The 21,008-nt window shown below is 44.2% G+C and overlaps 2 protein-coding genes across 2 annotated transcripts; both read left to right on the top strand.

Annotated features, from left to right (window-relative positions):
- Positions 1-231: 231 nt before the first annotated feature.
- Positions 232-8,921, top strand: VIM (vimentin). The gene is made up of 9 exons (XM_075552452.1): positions 232-983; positions 1,651-1,711; positions 3,648-3,743; positions 3,831-3,992; positions 4,748-4,873; positions 5,373-5,593; positions 6,340-6,383; positions 6,821-6,906; positions 8,534-8,921. Exons 1-9 carry the CDS (start codon positions 247-249, stop codon positions 8,573-8,575), a joined length of 1,575 nt encoding a protein of 524 aa, XP_075408567.1. The 5' UTR covers positions 232-246; the 3' UTR covers positions 8,576-8,921.
- Positions 8,922-20,104: 11,183 nt separating this feature from the next.
- On the top strand, positions 20,105-20,356 carry LOC142451324 (large ribosomal subunit protein eL39-like). The gene has a single exon (XM_075553185.1). It carries the CDS (start codon positions 20,120-20,122, stop codon positions 20,273-20,275), a length of 156 nt encoding a protein of 51 aa, XP_075409300.1. The 5' UTR covers positions 20,105-20,119; the 3' UTR covers positions 20,276-20,356.
- The last annotated feature ends 652 nt before the right edge of the window (positions 20,357-21,008 follow it).

The following is a 21,008-nucleotide window of genomic DNA, read 5'->3' on the forward strand; positions in this document are numbered from 1 at the left end:
CCAGGACCCTCGCCTTGGTCAGCCCCCAGGGTGACCAGACCTCGGGCCAAGACAAGGAAAGCCCCCAAAGTTCCAGCCCAACTTCACAAGTTAACGGAACTGTGCCCAGTCCCCAATCCCAGGCCGCCTGGAGCCTGGAGGGGGGAAGGCTTGAGGGCGCCCCCGCCCCAACCCCCCGCCCACCCACCCCTCCCCACTCCCCCCTTCTCGCTAGGTCCCCATTGGCTGGCACGCTCTGTGGCTTGCATGGCAGTGGGAGGGAACCCTTTTTCCAAAGGCGGTTATAAAAACTGCGCCCTTGGCGGGGTCCCGTCCTCTGCCACCCTTGCTCCGAGGTCCCCGCGCGCCAGAGACGCACCCTGCTCCCACCGCACCCTCGTCCGCATCTCCTCCCGGAGTCCGTCCGAGTCGCCGCCGTCTGCAGCCATGTCCACCAGGTCTTCCTCCTCCTACCGCCGGATATTCGGCGGCTCTGGGACGGCGAGCCGGCCCAGCTCCAACCGGAGCTACGTGACCACGTCCACCCGCACCTACAGCCTGGGCAGCGCGCTGCGCCCCAGCACCAGCCGCAGCCTGTATGCCTCGTCCCCCGGCGGCGTGTACGCCACGCGCTCCTCGGCCGTGCGCCTGCGGAGCAGCGTGCCCGGGGTGCGCCTGCTGCAGGACTCCGTGGACTTCTCGCTGGCCGACGCCATCAACACCGAGTTCAAGAACACCCGCACCAATGAGAAAGTGGAGCTGCAAGAGCTGAACGACCGCTTCGCCAACTACATCGACAAGGTGCGTTTCCTGGAGCAGCAGAACAAGATCCTGCTGGCCGAGCTGGAGCAGCTCAAGGGCCAGGGCAAGTCGCGCCTGGGGGACCTCTACGAGGAGGAGATGCGCGAGCTGCGCCGGCAGGTGGACCAGGTCACCAACGACAAGGCTCGCGTCGAGGTGGAGCGCGACAACCTGGCCGAGGACATCATGCGACTCCGGGAAAAGTAAGGAGGAGAGGCCCACGCGAAGCGCGAAGCTCCGGGGAGGGGCTCGGGGGCGGGGGCTAGGCGCGACGCCCGGGAGGGAGCGCAGGAGGGCGGGAGAGGGGAGCAGCACCCCGCGAGGGGGGTGCCACGCCCTAGAGGACGATCTGGGCGGTGGCCCTTGGGGAGCTGTGCTGGGGCTGGGGTGGCGCAGCCCCGCCCTGCACCCTGACCTTGCAGCGAGCGTTTCACGGTCCCCCCCCCCGCCTTGCCCCGCCCCCCTAGCATTCCGGGTTGCTGAACCCCCCACTTTGTCGGTGGTCGCAGGCAGCGGGGCGGGAGGAGGGGGAGGGGTTTGTTCAACCTGGCAGAAAGTTTCCTGGCCCCTCGCTGGCGGGCTGCCAATCTGGGGGGCGGGAGGCGGGGGTGGGGTGAAGTAAGCGGGACAAAGGACGGCTACCTCTAGCGAGGGAAGCGGGAGGGCCAGAGTCCGGGGGCGACTTTTCCAAGGGGCGGCCAGGGAGCCGGCTGCAACCTGCAGAGCGCGGCCGTGGTGGCGGAGCGGCCGTGGCGGACGCGCCCCAGCCCGCGGCGTCCAAGGGCACGGACGCGGTGGTTGGGCGTGGCCGCCCCCGCCCCCTGCGGTTTCCCGCTTCCCCTTGTGCGAGCTCACGTGCGCTGCTTTCAGGTTGCAGGAGGAGATGCTGCAGAGAGAGGACGCCGAGAGCAGCCTGCAGTCTTTCCGACAGGTGGGTCCACTTCCTCCGCCACCGGACCGCACCCAACCCGCCCGCGGCCACTCGCGAAGTTCCTTCCCCGCGGCTTTGCGGAGCCAAACTCCGAGCGCGTTTCGAAAGCCCTCTAGTGGCACAAAGACCTCGATCTGCAGCGTCTCCAGATGGAAGCAGCCGGGGGGGGGGGGGGGGGGGGGGCATTTACTCCCCTCTTAGAACATAAAGTTGTTTTTTTTTTCTTACCTTTTTACTTTGTTTCCAAAGTTTTTCAAGAAAATACGGCCATTTCGCTGAGGGTTTGCTCTGTGTTTGCAGGACACGCGCATTTTGATTTTGAGTAGTTAACAATCCTATGTAGATTGTGGTTTCTTAGAGTTATCCAGGTTTTTTTCGTTTTGTTTTATTTTTTGACACGGACACAAAAAGCACGACTAGGCTGTCCTTTAAAACGTAAAAGGCGTTCGAGGACGAGACACGTAGTTTACCTGGAGCGAAGCCAACGCGTTTCTTCTCTGCCAGCGCTCTTGTGGCATTAAAGTTAGATGGAAGTGTCACTGTGCACAGCTATTTTGTGATCTAATAAAGGAAGAAAAGCAGCCATCTGTCCCCTGGGCGGCTGAGGGGTATTAATGGTTTCTAAGGGATTCACTATGGAATGTAGATAGACATTCTGGCAAATGCGTGGCTCTGGGCAGTAATAATAGGAGTCTTTGTGTGCCAGGGAAGCTTCGCAGTAGGCTGCATTTAGTGAATATGTAATGATGTAAGCACCGTTCTAATTGGACACAACTATTTGCTAACATCCTAATATCCGTTATCTAAGATCTGGCTCAGACCTGTGAAGGACTTGATAGGAAAAGTTCTTAAAGCCACGGTCAGACCTACGATAGGTCAGACCTATGATATTGTAAGGTCCGTATGAGCACGTGTCCTTCAGTTTTGTCTTTACTTATCCCCACAAGTAAAAGAAAAACCTAAAGCTGATGAATACAATTTTAAGTAAAGGGTTTTTTTTGTGTGTGTGTGTGTGTGTGTGGCTCCCAAGTTATAAAATAGGAAATCAAAAGCAGAAAGTTTTCCCATCAGAGTTTCATTTGCCCAAACACTTCCTGGGATTGAGTGTAGCAGCTATGTACAAAGGGTAAAGAATGAAAATGGCAGGATGACCAATAACTCTGCCTGTGCGTCCTTCAGATGCAAGTGTAGTGACCAGTCATTCTGAAACAAACCAAGCAACCGAACCAACACAATGGCGAGTAGAAGATGAACAAGCCAAGGAAGTTTTTGATCAAAAGTTCCCCAGGGAAGCCAAAGCAAATACAGCTCCGAATTAGAGATAGTTTCTTTACCTGCTTGAGCTGCATCTCTGCAGGTGCACACCCTGAACTGCAGTAGTAAATTGATACATGATCTATATGTGGCCTTGTGTCATGGATGCCTGTTAACTAGGTGGTGCCAAAAGATGTGAGTAGAGAAAATGGAAATGAAGAAGCATGAGTTTCGGTTCCACATGTACTCCTGTGTATGGGAAATTGTGTAATTGACAACTCCTATCATGATATTAAACGCACACCATCTTTACAAATACCGTGGCCTTTACTTAATTAAAAAATAATTTAAAGCATTACAAGTAAAATATAAATTCAAAAAAAATTTGAATGCAGTTTATCATGAAAATGATGGGGCTGTCTGTATATACATTTATTTTTAAATTATCTGTTAGCCAACCTTCAGTATAACATACTAGATCACAATATAAGATTATTAACGAAGAAGAAAGTACAATATAATACAGTGCTAAAGCACAATCTTATTCAAGGAGCATGTTTATCAAAACCATTTTTATAGTCAATAGCCTAGGATAGTAAAATTAACAAAAAATAAAATAGATAAATGATATAAGACACTTCCGTTTCCTCTGTAATCCTATCTTTCCTCTTGTTAAAATTAGGATGTCGACAATGCTTCTTTGGCCCGTCTTGACCTGGAACGGAAAGTAGAGTCCTTGCAAGAAGAGATCGCCTTTTTGAAGAAACTGCATGAGGAGGTAAGTGGAGTAACTCTCCGAGAGTAACTGGGCGAAGCTGCTCCCGTCGATGTCAGCCTGACCTCCTTCTGTCTGTTATTTGTTCAGGAAATCCAGGAGCTACAGGCCCAGATTCAGGAACAGCATGTCCAAATCGACGTGGACGTTGCTAAGCCTGACCTCACGGCTGCCCTGCGTGACGTCCGTCAGCAGTATGAAAGCGTGGCTGCCAAGAACCTTCAGGAAGCGGAAGAATGGTACAAGTCGAAGGTACGAAGCACATCACGTCATCACGACTAGAACAAGAGTACACCCGTTGTTTCAACAATGCGGTGTCTGTGTGTATGATTCCTAAATATCATTTAGTTCCCGTCAATTCCAATTTTATTTGGAATTCCCTTTCCAAACGCCCTCACACCCATTCCACTGAAGAAGTTTCTCCTTCTCTCTTAGTGAACTCCACCGCCATGCCCTTGACCTGTCCACCCTTTTTAGACAGGCTAATGTGATGGAATCTACTTAAGAATATCAGTGTCATTCTCTGGCTTTCAATACAAAAATGTAGACAAATTCTGTAAGTCATTGAGATTCGCCCTTAAAGTAGGAAGTTTGGTTTGTATCATGCTTTACTGCTACCTTTAAGTTGGAATAGCTAAAAAAAAGTTTAGGGGATTTCTAGACACTCTTTTTACACCCACTAGGGACACATAGGAGCCCCGGGGTGTGGTGGGTTATGCTGCCTAAACCTGCCAAGGACAAGGTCAGCAGCAGAAACTCACCAGCCGCGCCACCGCGGAAAGATGCGGCTTTCTACTCCCATACAGATTTACAGCCTCAGAAATCCAACGGGACAGTTCTGTTCCGTTCTGGATGGTCACTGTGAGTCAGAATTGATGCTGTGACAGTGAGTTTGGTTTGGGAAACTCCAAGGACCCAGGCACAACGAGTTAGAACGACAGCTTGCTTTCCCGACACTCAGATAACTTGACTGCGGGTTCATCTTCGTTCCGATTTCTTCCTGCCAGTTTGCTGATCTCTCCGAGGCCGCCAACAGGAACAACGATGCCCTGCGCCAGGCAAAGCAGGAGTCTAATGAGTACCGGAGACAGGTCCAGTCGCTCACCTGTGAAGTGGATGCTCTTAAAGGAACTGTAAGTACTGCTCTGCAGTGACCGAGAAATGAAACATTAGCCACCCGTGACCCACTCACCGGAAAAAGGCAGTGGTGATACCCGAACAGAGCTTCAAGGGAAGAAAAATGAATAGCTTTATCCAGTGAAAATGAGTGGCCGGGAAAGATGGAAATCTGAAAGTTTTAGCCTAAATATTTTATTGTGTCTAATAAAAAGGGGCAGGAGAAAGATGAGGCTTCCTGCCTTGTTAAAATTTACAGCCTCGCAGATCCCCAAGGGCAGTCCTGCTTTGTGCTATAGGGTCCCCGCTAATTGCAATAGAGTCACTGGCAGTGAATTTGGTTTTTCGCTTTGTTTTGGGGTAATACACAATGGACTTCACACTTGTATTGTCCACTTAGAATCAGGGTCCTCATCACTTGACATTAATGAAAAGTATACACATGGTCATTAAATAACTCTGGGTTTAGCCGAGTTTTCCCTGGGAAATAATTTTGGAAACCCCTGTCACCTGCAGAATGAATCTCTGGAGCGCCAGATGCGTGAAATGGAAGAGAACTTTGCTCTTGAAGCTGCTAACTACCAAGACACTATTGGCCGTCTGCAGGATGAGATTCAGAACATGAAGGAAGAAATGGCTCGTCACCTGCGTGAATACCAAGACCTGCTGAATGTCAAGATGGCCCTTGACATTGAGATTGCTACCTACAGGAAGCTGCTGGAAGGCGAGGAGAGCAGGTATACAGTACCGATTTGCATGCTGGTAGCCCCTGACAGGTGCAGTTAATATGCTCAGCTGCTAACGGAAAGGTTGGAGGTTCAAGCCCACCCAGAGATGTCTTGGAATAAAAGCCCCAATGGTCTGCTTCTGAGAAATTAGACATTGAAAGCTGTGTGTAGCATAGTTCTTTTGTGACACACATGGAGATGCCATGAGTTGAAATCGAACCAAGGGCTACTGACTTTAGTTGTGCCTGAATGAATACCTACCGGTTCTTCACTTTGCATACATTATCCCTTTTCAATCTGTACAGTATTTTTGCAAAGTAGATACTTACCTGCAACAGGGACCTCACGTATTACAACAGTTGTGAGAAGATGACGTGTGTGCATAAGGATCCTTATGAGCTGGGACTGACACCATAACACCTAATGAGAACAGAATACTTTCTTTTCTTTATAGCTGATTACTTAGAGCCATTACTTTGCGGTAATCAGAGGTAATCAAAAGTAGAGCTAGAATAAGAACCCACAGCTTTCTGTCTTAAGTTTATCTTCTTGTAGTACATAGCCTGGGGAGTCAATGATTGACATAACATTTTTTAAGTACATGAATAAGAACAATCACGAGTAAGTCCATATTCCTAACATAACAAGGACACAAGTACATTTTCTTACTTGATTGGAACAAAAAGCATAAATAAATTCATTCGTTGTTCAAGTGGTTTTCCAAAAATTTTACTGTTTTTCTTCCTCTTCTCTAGGATCGCACTGCCTCTGCCAACCTTTTCTTCCCTGAATCTGAGAGGTAAGGATTTATTTTTCCTTTAAGAAAAATGTCAGCAGCTAAGAACCATTTTTCTGTATGAGAAAGTGCTCATTTTGTATGAACAAAAGAATGTTTTGTTCTGAGAAACGGAAGAGAAAATTCTATTAAAAATCTGTAGATTTTTTTTTTGAATCAGTAATTTTCAAACCCAGGCCCTGGTTTACACTTAGAGTTTCAAGTCAACTTTAAACTGTATTTAATTCTTCCTGATGGGGTGCACACATCCTAATGTTACCGTGGTGTCAGGCACTTGACTTTCAAATAAAAAACAGTTGTCTGGATTCTTTAGAAGTATTACAATTATTCTGCAGCCCTTTCAAGAAGCACTTTGAACGATTGCAAAAGATCGTGATTACTGGAATAAAACTTGTTTTCTCTACATGTGAGTTGTACTCATTTTTTTCTTTTTAATTTAGAAACCAATCTGGAGTCACTCCCTCTGGTCGACACCCACTCAAAGAGAACTCTCCTGATCAAGACCGTGGAGACCCGAGACGGACAGGTTGGTATCTTTCAAATCACAAGTGGAATATTAGCGGACAAGAATTACTGTCCCTTTAATTCAGCCACAAATCTGCATCTCAGTATAGTTCGTTAATTTGGGAACTTTCAGCTTTACACATGCCAATTGGAAAAAAAATACACCTCCTCTTCCAGCGACATGTAGCCTACTAGTTATTTGACCCCCTCGATATGCAAGTGAGGCGGCAGTCTTTTTGAAGTTCCAAATGAAGGCTTTTGCCATGGTGCTGACTTTGAAGTGGGAGTCAAGGTTGCTTGTGTTCTGCAGTTACTCCCAGACTAGCTCCAATGGACTATTTCAGTGCCAGCGGTGTTTTGATCCTGGACCCAGGTCTGTCCCTTTCTGCCATTCACCTCCTCCACCCTTCTCTGTAGTACAAGGGCTGGCTGTTTGGCCAACTCGATTCTTGCTTCCTCACTAATCCAGCAAATAAATTGTCATGATGTAGTTTAATCTTCGTGGAATCCTTACTTGTCCATAAATGCAGCCTCTCCTTTTCATGTCTCAACTGCTTTTGAGCATTGCTGCATCTGATTTTGTAAGACCTATATTTCAAAAGCAGAATTTTAAAAGTATGTTCAATCTCCGAGACCTGTCATTCCATTGCGGACTCCTTTGGCCTATGTGTGGAGAACATCTTTTCACCTCTGCATCTTCCCCTCCTCGCTGTACCCCTTGCCATTCAGAACCAATAAAACCTTATCATTTGCACAATAAATAATAAGAGGGGTTTCAGAAAGTTTGTGGAACAGAAGGACCACACCAACCTGTGCTATAAGGATGGTCAATCATCTGAAATGTTGGATCAGAGGAAGAAATTGAATTAGCCCTTAAATTCTGAACACCAGTTGGCAGAAGGCTGTGGCTGGCAGTGAAAACTTCAAGTCCATTCGCAGAGTCTCCATGCTGATTAAGCCTCCATTGAATTCCCTCAGACCCTTGACCAGCGATGAACAGTCGTCTTGCCCTCAGATAGAGTGCTTTGGGAGGAACTGGATGACTGCAGATAGGGTTAACTTAGGGTCACATCTAACACAGCATTGGTTTTGCCTTGTGACCCATGTTTAACTAGTACTCGTTTCTATTCTGCTTTCTCTTGGATTGAGGCTTTTCTGTTTCATTTTGTTAGCATTGTCGAGGTTTTTAATGTGATTTCCTTTAGATGAAATCCAAGATAGGTAGATCTACAGAGACACAGTCATTAGGTTAAATGTTCCTGAGGGCAGGGGAGGTTAGGGTCGATGGGGAGCAGTGCTTGGTGCCGACTGGAGGGCACGTACGTCACAGCAGCAATGATAATGAGTGCAGGCGGGAAGACCATGTTCTGACATGGACTGGGGTGAAGATCACACCGCCCTTCTTAATCTGTTGAAGCCACTCAGCTGCATGGTACATGAGACACCTGTCAACACACTGTTAAACATGAATCATCACTTTCAAAGTCGGTGTGAAATTTTCATTATCTTTTTATTCCATTTCCCCCCACAAATGTTTTGAAGTCCCTTCATAGATCTATAATAGGATCTTTCTTTCTGAGACTTTATGTAGTCGTCTAGCACATAGTGCTAAATCTTATTTGATTTTTTTGGATTTTTTTCTCCAACAGGTTATCAATGAGACTTCTCAGCATCACGATGACCTTGAGTGAATTGATGACCTTGAGTGAATCTTGCACGCACTCGGCGTGGCAATTTCTTACCAGCAAGAATACAAAATAAGATCCATATCGTAAAGGAACAGCTTTTAAGTGCCTTTCTGCAGTTTTTCTTCAGGAGCGCAAGATAGATTTGGAATAGGAATAAGCTCTAGTGTTTAAGAACCAACCTAAAACCATTAGAAAAAAAGTAAAGGTTTACACCTTAATCTAGTTTACAAAGAAGTCTTGTGCTAGAATACTTTTTAAAAGTATTTTTTGAATACCATTAAAACTGCTTTATTTCCCAGTAAGTATCTGGCCAACTGTTTCTGCTTCAATAAATTTTTGGAAAAACTTTTTTGATGTGTCATTCGTTCGATACTATTTAAAATATCCAAACCAAACCCATGCCATCCCAGCAACTCATAGCAATTCTGTGTAAGATTGGACTAGAACTGCCCCATAGAATTTCCCGTGCTGCAACCCACAGAGCAGCTGGTGGATGTGAACCACTGACCTGCCAGTTAGCAGCTGAGGGCTTTGCCATTACGCCACCACCACCCTGCCTTCTGATAATAGGAAGCATTGCTATAAATTATGAAAATAGATCTCAACTAAATTCTTTAGCCCCATTAGTTAATGTACCGCAGAAATCAAGTTGAGATTAATTTTATAAACAATGTATGCAAACTCATTTCTTTTAATTAAGTGGTTTTCTGTATACATGTTATATTTTGACTTACACAGAACAGTGATAGGTCTTTTCATAAGTTAGTGCCCTGTCCTTGTGTAATGTTTCCCAAAGTGAGCTATACCACACCCTACCCCACCTAGGGCCCTAGAAGGATCCAAGAAGCCTCCCAAAAGTTGACCACCCTTTTTCCTGGATTATGGGATATAAAACAAGTGTTTTTAATTATGCTGAGTAATTTCTGAAAAGGGAGCAGTAGATCAAATAAGCTTTGATTTATAGTTTCAATTCTAGCATCCTAATATGAGAAGCTTTGACTTAAAACATTTTTTTAATACACACTCCAGCATGAGAAGGGATAGAGAAATACTCTATATTTCTATCCTGCTTCAAAAAATGAGCCAACTCTTTGGGGAAATTTACTTGACGCAAAATAAAAATCCATGCCTTTTTTTCTGAGGCAATATTAATACATATATATCATGGAGCGCTGACCGCCTAGTAGGTTACACATTGGGCTGCTAACCACAAGGTCAGCAGTTCAAAACTAGCTCCTGCTCCAGAGAAAAAAGGAATCTGCATAGTCTCACAAAGATTCACAGCCGCAGAAACCTATAGGAGCCATGCTAACCTGTGACATGGGCTTCAGTCGGAATTGGCTCAGTGGCAGTGAGCTCGAATTTTTGGTTCATCATGTAAATCAGTGGTTCTCCACCTTCCTCATGCCGTGACCCTTTCATACAATTCTTCATGTCGTGGTGACCGCCCCCAACCATAAAATTATTTCCGTTGCTACTTCATAGTCATAATTTTGCTACTGTGATGAAATGTCATGTAAATATCTGAAATGCAGGATGTATTTTCATTGCTACAAATTGAATATAGTGAAAGCATAGTGATCAATCACAAAATAATACATAATTATATATTGTGAAATAGTTATGTGTTTTCCGATGGTCTTAGGCGACCCCTGTGAAAGAGCCGTTGGACCCCCAAAGGGGTCACGGCCCACAGGATGAGAACTGCTGCTATAACTTAAAGTAACGGAGTTGTTTCCCCTTGCCACTAAAGTGTAAGAGGACAGAGTAGATTTAAAAATGAACTGTGCAAACTGAAAGTGAAAAGGATTGGGACATTCTGCACTTCCATCTAAGGGCATGTGCCCCATAGCCTAGAAACCTCCTCAACAAGAGATCCACGTTCGCCATTGGTGGCGTAGTGGTGATGGGCTGGGCTGCTCACTGCAAAATAAGCCGTTCAAAACCACCAGCCCCTCCTCAGGAGAAAGATGAGGTTTTCTACTTTACTCCTACAAAGATCAATAGCCTCCACAGGGGACCCCCCACACTCTCCTAGAGGGTCACTATGAGCGGAAATTGACTTGATGACAGAGAGTTGTTTGTGTGATTCTTTTTTTTAAGTTGACCTTCCACCAAACCATCGATCATAATTCAGACAAATTCTTAGCCATTACATAAAAAGCAACGCCCCCTTTCCTCCATTGGCCTTTCACATCGTCATCTTTTTTAAAAAATCATTTTATTAGGGGCAGATACAACTCTTATCACAATCCATACCTACATCAATTGTGTAAAGCAATTGTGTAAAGCGTTGCCCTCATCACATAAGCCCCTGACATCAGCTCCTCATTTCCCCCTTCTCCCTCCCTCATGAACCCTTGATAATTTATAAATTATTATTTTGTCATATCTTACACTATCCAAGTCTCCCTTCACCCACCTGCCTGTTGTCCATCCCCAGGGAGGAGGTTATATGTAGATCCTTGTAATCGGTTCCCCCTTTCCACCCTACCCTTCCATCTTCTTTTTTTTTAAATCATTTTTATCAGGGCTCATACAACTCTTATCACAAACCATACATACATCAATTGTGTAAAACACACATATACATTCATTGCCCTCATTATTCTCAAAATTCGCTTTTCTCTTGGGTTCCTGGAATCAGCTCCTCATTTTCCTTTTTCCCCTCCCCCTCCCTTCCTGCTCTCCCCTCCCTCATGAACCCTTAATAATTTATAAATTATTATTTTATCTTATCTTACACTACCTGGCGTCTCCCTTCACCCACCTTTCCTTGCTCATCCCCGAGAGAGGAGGTCACATGTAGATCCTTGTGATTGGTTCCCCCTTTCTACCCACCCTTCCCTCCCTGTATCGCCACTCTCACCACTGGTCCTAAGGGGTTCATGTGTCCTGGATTCCTCACTAGAGGGTCATTTAAAACCTACGTTTCTAGCAGCATTCTACTGCTTGCATCATACTTCTAGCAACAATCTCTTCAGCGAAATCTAGACTTTTACTCTTGGCCACTTTAAAGCTCTTCCAGCCTCTGCCCACAATGCTGCAACAACGGCTCAAACATTGCCACTCTTATGAGGCTGGTGCAAGGCAGGCAAGCCCTTCAGAGGGGCAGCAGAACCCAGCGTGCGGACCGCGAGGCCACCAAGGCTGCCTCTGCGCTCTGGAGAGCTTCTCCAGTGGGTGAGGGGACCAGCAGGCTGGAATCCAGGACTCTGGAGAAGGAATGCAGAGAGAACTGGGCACCCTGACGAAGGAGCTGGAAACCCAAGCCAGGTAGCTGCAGGTGGCCCGTGGCAATCTCCCCGTGACAAGTCTGTACCGGAAGAAGAGAAGAGGCACCTGAGGCAGGTGAGTAAGGACTGGGTGAGGAGGCTAGAAATCAGCAACCGAGAGGTTGCAAGCCTGAGAAGGAGCCAGTGCTCTCAGGCTCAAGATGCTACTCGGGACACACCACAAGGCTTTGGGGGAAGATTCCAAGACAAATGTGCAGAATTTGGACTGTCAGGAACAGAAGCCAGAATTAACTGAGGTTCCTGCTTCCAGGATCCTGCAGGCGAGACCATGCAGTCACCTCAGGCATGAAGCGATGAAACATTGGTTGTGGAGAGATGGTTTGGGTAAGTGAGCCTGTCACTCAGAGAACAGCTGAATTGAGCAAGTACATTGTGTGTGTGAGGGACCCCAAGACCGCCTAACCTTACACACAGGAGAATTGACACGGTCAGCGTGGACGCCTGTCTTTTTCTTTTTAAAGCAGGGCTGCCCTTCCCAAGTGCATGTGCTGGACACTCCTCGGGAAAGCAAGGGAGCCGTGGTCCATTTGCTTATGGTACGTGTGCAGCAATGGGTAGCAGCAAGGCCCGGCGGATTCCAATCAAGACCTTGTACAAGTACAGCGGCATGACTGAGTACAGCCCCCTGGAGAAGAGGCGGATTGCCTGTGACAACTTCAACATGGTCACCTGTGAGACTAGGCCCTCTGTCATGTGAAAACGCTCCAAGATGGACCAGGAAAGGCCAAAGTAGATGATGCTCAGAATTTGTGAAGAAGCAGGCTGAAGGGAGAACAGGCCATCTAACTGCCCCCATCCTGCTTTTCTTGTTTTCCAAGTGTTTGTTTTCCCATTGTTCCTGTGCCTGGCTGCCTAAGAATAGAAATCTAGGAATGTAGATGGCTTCCTAATATACCAGCTATTCTTTTCTGAAGGAGTTGTTTAACTGAAGTAGTTTAAGTCTGCTAGGGAGTTGAGGCAAAAGCTGATTCAACTCTAGCTTTTTCTCCAGGGAAACCAGAGTTTTTTCCTAGTGGCCCTCCCTGACTAAAGAAGAGATGTCTGGAAAAGATTTTGGGAAAGATTGGTTGTCCCGTGTGGAACCCAGGACCATCCCCTGCTCTGTACTTCCAGGGAGCACTCTGCACTTCTTCAAAGATGGATTAGTTTGTTCTTCTGTCAGTTCATGGTACTTTCAAGGTTCTTCATCAGCACCATAATCCAATCACTCCCATTCTTCTCTGTCTTCCTTATTCGATGTCCAAAATACATATGAAGTGATTCAAAATACCAAGGCTTGGGTCAGGCACATGTTACCCATCAACTGGCTTCCAATTCACTGCCACATCATAAGACAGAGTAGAACTGCCCTCTGGGTTTCTAAGACTGAAACTCTTTATGAGAATAGAAACCAATAACACCACAAAAAACATACATTAAAATGACAGCAACAAACTCGGGCATATCAATAATGATGCTGACTGTGAATGGACTAAATACACCAGTTAAAGAGATGGAAAGTAGCAGATTGGATAAGAAAACAAGATTTATCAATATGCTGCCTACAAGAAACACAACTTAGACACAAAGACAAAAAATAGACTACGTTTCAAAGACTAGGAAAAATATCTCAAGCTAATGCAAAGGTAAAAAAAGCAGGAATGGCAATATTAATCTCCAATAAAATAGATTTAAAAATAAAATCCACCAGGAAAAAATAAATTATTAAAATTAGAGCAGATACCTTCCTGGCACGATCACTGATGACAATGGGTGTATACACAAATCTGGTGAAGAAAGAGGATGATGCCCGGCTATCAAAAGATATAGCATCTGGGGTTTTCAAGGTCCGAAGATAAACAAGTGGCCATCTAGCTGAGAAACATCAAAGCCCACATGGAAGAAGCACACCAGCCTGTGTGATCATTAGGCTTCGAAGGGATCAGGTAGCAGGCATCAAAGACCAAAAATGCCATAGCATTGTGAATGAGGGGAGTGTGGGGACCCAGGGCCCATATGTGGGCAACTGGACACCCCCTTGCAGAAGGGCTGCGGGGAGGAGACAAGCTAGGCAGTGTACAGTGTAGCAATGATGAAACATACAATTTTCCTCTAGTTCTTGAATGCTTCCTACCCCCTATGATTATGATTCCAATTCTACCTTAAAAATCCGGCTGGACTGGAGGATGTACACTGGTATGAATAGGAACTGGAAACACAGGAAATCCAGGATGGATGATCCCCTCAGGACCAGTGGTGAGAGTGGCGATACCGGTAGGGTAGAGGGAAGGTGAAGGAGAAAGGGGGAACAGATTACAAGGATCAACATATAACCTCTTCCCTGGGGGAAAGGCAGTGGAGAAGTGGGTGAAAGGAGACGTCAGTGTAAGATATGACAAAATAATAATAATTTATAAATTATCAAGGGTTCAAGAAGGAGGGGGGAGGGAGGAGCAAGGAGAGAGGGGAAAATGAGGAGCTGACGCCAGGGGCTTAAGGGGAGAGTAAATGTTTTGAGAATGATGAGGGAAACAAATGTACAAAAGTGCTTGACACAACGGATGTATGTATGGATTGTGATAAGAGTTGTACAAACTCCCAATAAAAGATTTTTTAAAAATTAGAGCAGAAATAAATGAATTGGAAAACAAAACAATAGTGGGGGAAATCACCAAGAACAGAAATTTGTTCTTTGAAAGAATTAACAAAATTGACAAAAATTAGAAAACTTAACCAAAAAAAAAAGAAAATGTAAATATCAACAATAAGAGAAGAGAGAGATGATATTGCAATAGATCCAAATGGAAGACATACAAAAGACCACATCAGATTACTACAAAGAACAAATCTGAAAACTTGTAAGAAATGAATAATTTTTTTAGACACACACTATCCAAATTAATACACACTAATGTAGATAGCCTCTACAAACCCATAACAAAAGAAGAAATAAGTAAGGTCATTAAAACACTTCCAACAAGACCAGAGCCATATGGCTTCTCTAGGGAATTCTAAAACGTTCAGACAGTTCTACACAACCTCTTACAGAGTGTACAGAACAGTAAACTCCCAAACTCATTTTATGAAGTAAGTATAAACCATTGTTCATAAAAACATTCAGAAAATAGGAATAGAAACATAATTTTTCAACACAATAAAGGTCAGATATGCAAAACGAATGGCCCAAATCTCGCTCAACATCCTCCTAGGGAAGGGGATCAGACCAGGATGCCCCCAACCACCAACCTTATTCTGCATGTTGCTGAAGTTGAGGGCAAAAACACTAGACAAAAAAAGAAAAAGAAGCCAAAGGAATCCAAATTGGCAAAGAAGTGAAACTCTTACAGATGATATGATTTTATACATAGAAAATCCCAAAGACTTAACAAAAAAATATTATTGGAAAAAAGAGATTTGGCAGCTTGACAGGATATAAGAGTAGCATACAAAAAACAATTAGATTCTTATGTACTAAGAGAACTCTGAAAAAGAAACCAAGTAATAGGACTTACAATAGCGACACAAAAATTTGAAAAATTAGCCATAAACCTGACCAGAGAAACCAAAGACTTAGACAAAGAAAACCACAGAGTACAACTATCAGAAACCAAAGGAGATCTACATAAATGGAAGAATATTTCAAGTTCATGAATCTCACTGGCATCAAGTCAATGACAACTCATAATAAGTAGAATTGGCCCTGTGATTATCTGTGACTGTAACTCTTTATGGGAGTAGAAAGCCCTGTGTTAATCCTGAGGAGGTGGTTTCAAACTGCTGACATTGCAGTTATCAGTTCAACGTGCAACCAAACCACCAGGGGTCTTTGTTCATGAATAGGAAGACATGATATTGTAAAAATGTCAATACTACCTAAAGCAATCCATAAGTACAACACAATTCTGATCCAGATCCCAACCTTAGAGAAATAGAAAAAGAAATTACTGAGGGAAGAGACCAAGGATCAACAAAAAACTTCTTAAGAAGAAAAAAGTAAGAAGCTTCTCACAGCCACAGTAGTTAAAATAGCCAGATAAATTACTGAAACCCAAATGAAGGCTGAATATGGGTAATGGGACAAGAGGAAAGTAAAAGGAAATAGAGGAAATAACTAGGAGGCAAAGGACATTTATAGAGGCCTAAATACAGGTATGTACATCTTCAAACATATTTATGTATAACAATAGGGAAATAGATCAATGTACATATATTTGTATGGTAAGTATTATGGTAGCAGACAAATATTGGGCCTCTACTCAAGTACTCCCTCAATGCAAGAACACTTAGTTCTAATAACCAGGCATTCTGTGATGCTCACCTTCCCTGACATGATCACTGAAGACAAATGGATGCTTAAGCAAATGTGGTGAAGAAAGCTGATGGTGTCCAGTTATCAAAAGATATAGTGTCTGGGGTCTTAAAGGCTTGAAGATAAACTAGTGGCCATCTAGTTCAGAAGCAAAAAATGTCCACATGGAAGAAGCACACCAGCCTGTGAGATCATGAGGTATCCATTGGGACAGGTATCAGGCATCAAAGACTCAGGCCAAAAAAAAAATCATATCAATGTGAATGAAGGGGAATGGGGAGTGGAAACCCAAAGCCCATCTGTAGACAATTGGACATCCCCTTACAGAAGGGTCACGAGGAAGAGATGAACCAGTTAGGGTGCAATATAGCACCAATGAAACATACAACTTTCCTCTAGTTCTTTAATGCTTCCTCCACCCCCAACTATCATGACCTCAATTCTACCTTACAAATCAGTTAGACCAGAGCATGTACATGGGTACAAATAAGAGCTGGAAACACAGGGAATCCAGGACAGATAAACCTTTTAGGACCAAAAATGAGAGTAGTGATACCAGGAGGGACCATGGAAGACAGGTGGGGGGTTGGGAGGGAGAAAGAGGGAACAAATCACAATAATCTACATAGAACCCCCTCCCAGGGGGACGGACAACAGAAAAGTGGGTGAGGGGAGACATCAGTCAGTGTAAGACAGGAAAAAGAATAATTTATAAATTATCAAGGGTTCATGAGGGAGGAAAGGGGGGAAGGTAAAAAGAAAAATGAGGAGCTGATATCAAGGGTTCATGTAGCAAGAAAATGTTTTGAGCATGATGATGGCAAAAATGTGTACATGTGCTTGACACAGTGGATATATATATGGATTGTGACAAGAACTGTAAGAGCCTCCAATAAAATGAATAAAACAAACAAACAGCCAGATACTATCATAACGATAGATATATAGACTAACAGAACAAAATAGAGAACCAGGAAATTAATGTATCCACTTTCAAACAACTGATCTTTGACACAGGGTTACAATCCATTTAATGGGAGACACTCTCTTCAACAAATGGTGCTAGCAAAATTGGATCTCCATCTGCAGAAGAATGAAACAGGACCAAATTTCCCTTCTTATTACAAAAAAGAACACAAGATGAATTAAAGCTCTAAATGTAAATGCCAGAACTATAAAGATTACCAGTGAGAAAAGAAGAAGGGATTTAAGGATCCCATGGCAGGGCATAGACATACCATCAAATATAATGAAGGAACATGGTCGGTGCATGGCAAAATAGATGATTGGGCCCTACTAAAATTAAGACATTTATATATATGTATCAAAAGACTTTCTCAAAAGGCTAAAAAGAGAACCCGCAAAATGGGTGGGTGGGCGGGGGGAGATTTTGACAAAAACAAAACAGATAAGAGATAAGCTCTAAACTCTGTCGAAAACTGCAACACCTTCTTAAAAATTAAAACATTAAATGACCCATTAGGATATCATCTTTGACCAACAAACGTAAGACAAAATGCTCGTGATCACTAGCCACCTGGGAGACACAAATCAAGACTACACTGATGTAGTTAGTACGTTCCATCAACAATGACTGCCAAGCTGGAAAACAGAAACCAAACCCAGAAAACAGTACATGCTGGAGAGACTGCAGACAGATTGCAACGCTCATTTCTGAAACACTGCCGGGGGGACTCTAAGTGAGGACAGCCATTGTGGACTCTTACTAAAGAAGCAAGAGTCATCACACGGAGAGACACGTGCACACTCTTGTTCATTGCAGCGTTGTTCACAAGAGCAAGCATTTGGGGAGAGCCCAAATGCCTCGCTATGGAGAAATGAATGAAGGCATTTGGGAGCATCCACTCAGTGGAATGTTAATGCTAAAAGGCAAGAACAAAGCTAAGCAACACCTGGTTGGATGGACCCGGAAAACATGATGCCGAGGAAATTAGCCAATCACAAAAGGACAGATGTTATTGTAGACCACTCCCATAACGAAAAACAAAAGCCACATGCAAGGGAACAGACTTTGGAGATAGCCACGGCAGGAAGGGCACGAAGCATAGGTCGAGCAGTGGGCTCGATTGTTGATGGGTGTTAACGTGGACAAAGGGGCAGGTTTCCACCAGAAGGAGAAGAGAAATCAAGGCGCGAAAGAAGAATAAACTTTTAGGAGGGAAATTTTTTGATAGTTTAAACTAATGACTACAAAGTTGGTTATCCGAAATGTGCACTCTCAATTGACAATGAACTTTTAAAAACTTAAAACAAAAGAAGCAAAAATGAGGAGGTTTTGTCTCATTGAATGGCCACCTGCATGCTTAGTGGAGAACCAAGGACAAGAGGACAATTCTCCTTGAAAGGGGCTGGCGCAGTGGCTGCAGCAATGGGCTCAAACAGGAATCATTATGAGGACCGCACACGACTGGGTGGTGTTGTGTGCTGCTGGCCACAGTCGCCATGAGTTGGAATCAGCTCAGCAACACCTCACAGCAACATCCTTCCAAGGTTTAAAACTGCTTCTCTTAGACGTGTAGATTATTATTTCACCCCCAGGATTCAGATCATTTAAAAAATTTTACTGGCTCCATGTTTCTAAAATGTATCAGCTGCTCTAGCACAATTAAAATCACCACATTCCCAGATTCTTCCTGATAAAATATCAGTGGTGAGAATTCACTGAACAAAAGGATTGGCACCTAAGATTACCTCTTTGTTGTTATACACTCAAATATAAGAAATTCAAATTACGCTGATCAATGTGATAGCTTAATAAAAACCTTAATAATAGAATCAAAGCTTTCAAAAGAACCTGGTGGTCCAATACATCACTCAATATAAAGCTTGGTGTCCAGCCATGACTGCAGCCAGGCTCTGAATGACGATTTCCAAGGATGAAGAACCAAGTTCAAATTGTCATTGGGATCAGTGCAGTTGAATCTTTTATTGCTATGTTGAATATGGGTCTCTCTGACTGAATATTATCTTCTTTGGGCTTTTGCTGTTCCAGAATAGTTGCATTACAATATGCATGGGTTTGGTTTTGGATTGTGATTATTTTTTTAAAGTTGTTTACCCAGGAAGGATTATAAGATAAATTATAAAAGACCCACCCTCTTTTTCTAAGGGTGATTGGTGAAGTGAGAGTGCTTTAGAGACATTCTTTCCCTTCAAAATGCAAAAAGCTTTGTTTACTCCCATGGGAAAATATATAATGTTCATACGATTCCGATTACATACTTTATTGACTACAGGATGCCACCATTTGCCTGTCAGTTTGTCGTAGTGTAGTGGCTTATATGTGGCTGTGATTTTGGAGCTTTGTCATCAATATTTCAAATACCAGAAATGTCCCCCAAAAGTTTCAGCCGAGCTTCCAGACAAAGAGCAAAGAAGTAATAGGCTCAAATTACAGAACAATATCATTGATATCACACACAAGTAACATCTTGCTGAAGACCCTCCAACAACGGTTGAAGCAAAACATTGACAGGCAGCTGCCAGGGTTTCAGCCCAGATTCAGAATAAGACACGGAACAAGGGATAGCACTGCTGATGTCAGATGGATCTTGGCTGAAAGTAGAAAATACCAGAAAGAGGTTCCCTTGTGTCTTATTGACATAGTACTTGTGGATCATGATAAACGATGAGTAGCCTAAAGAGGAATGGGAATTCCAGAGCACTGCATTGTGCTCATGTGGAGCCTGTACATGGATCAAGGAGCTGTCATGTGAGCAGAACAAGGGAATACTAGTGGTTTAAAATCAGGAAAGGGGTGGGTGAGGGAGCGCTTCCCTATGCCCCGCCCCCCGCGGGAGCTGCAGCGGGGCGCCTTGGGGTGTGTCTGGCGGTCAGTGCCCCTTCCATTCTCCCACCAGTGAGATCTGCAAGCCTCGCAGCTGGCACACGTGTCCTGCACGTTTCTCCACCACCCTGAGTGTGTGTTGCTCCGACTTCACCATGTCATCTCATAAGACTTTCAGAATCAAGAGATTCCTGGCCAAGAGACAGAAGCAGAATCGGTCCATTCCTCAATGGATTCGAACAAAAACCGGTAACAAGATCAGGTACAACTCCAAGAGAAGACATTGGAGAAGAACCCAGCTGGGTCTCTAAGGAGCCCCCTGAGGGATGGCATGCACTGCTGCATTTCCCCAGGCTCAGTAGCAGTCTGTCATGCTGAGTTGGATTAAGACTTTTGTTTCTTCCTTGGTTTTGATGCTTCCACATCAAATTTAACAATAAATAATGTAAGGCTGTTGGTTTGAAAAAAAAATCAGGAAAGGAGTGTATCAGGGTTGTATCCTCTCACCATACTTATGCAGTCTGTATGCTGAGCAAATCATCACAGAGCCGGCATTATATGGAGAAGAATGTGCCATCAGGATTGGAAGAAGGCTTACAAACAACTTGCAACATGCAGACGACGCACCTTGCTTGCTGAAAGTGAGGAAGACTTGGAGTACTTGCTGATGAAATCAAGGATTTCAGCCCTTAGCATGAATTATAACTCAATGTAAAGAAGCCATAACTGGACCAATAGGTAACATCATGATAAATGGAGAAAAGATTGACATTGTCAGGGATTTTATCTTACTTATATTGACAATCAATGCTCATGGAAACAACAGTCAAGACATGAAAAGACACATTGCATTGGGTAAATCTGTCGCAGAAGCCCTCTTTATGTTACTCTGAGGACTAAGGTGCACCTGACCCAAGCCAGGGTATTTTCAGTCGCCTCACATTCCTTTGAAAATTGGACATTGAATAGGGAAGGGTGACAAAGAATCGATCCATTTGAATCATGGTGCTGGCAAAGAATATTGCAAGTACCAGCAACTGCCAA

Source organism: Tenrec ecaudatus, chromosome 6 (assembly GCF_050624435.1).
Source record: "Tenrec ecaudatus isolate mTenEca1 chromosome 6, mTenEca1.hap1, whole genome shotgun sequence".
NCBI lineage: Eukaryota > Metazoa > Chordata > Mammalia > Afrosoricida > Tenrecidae > Tenrec > Tenrec ecaudatus.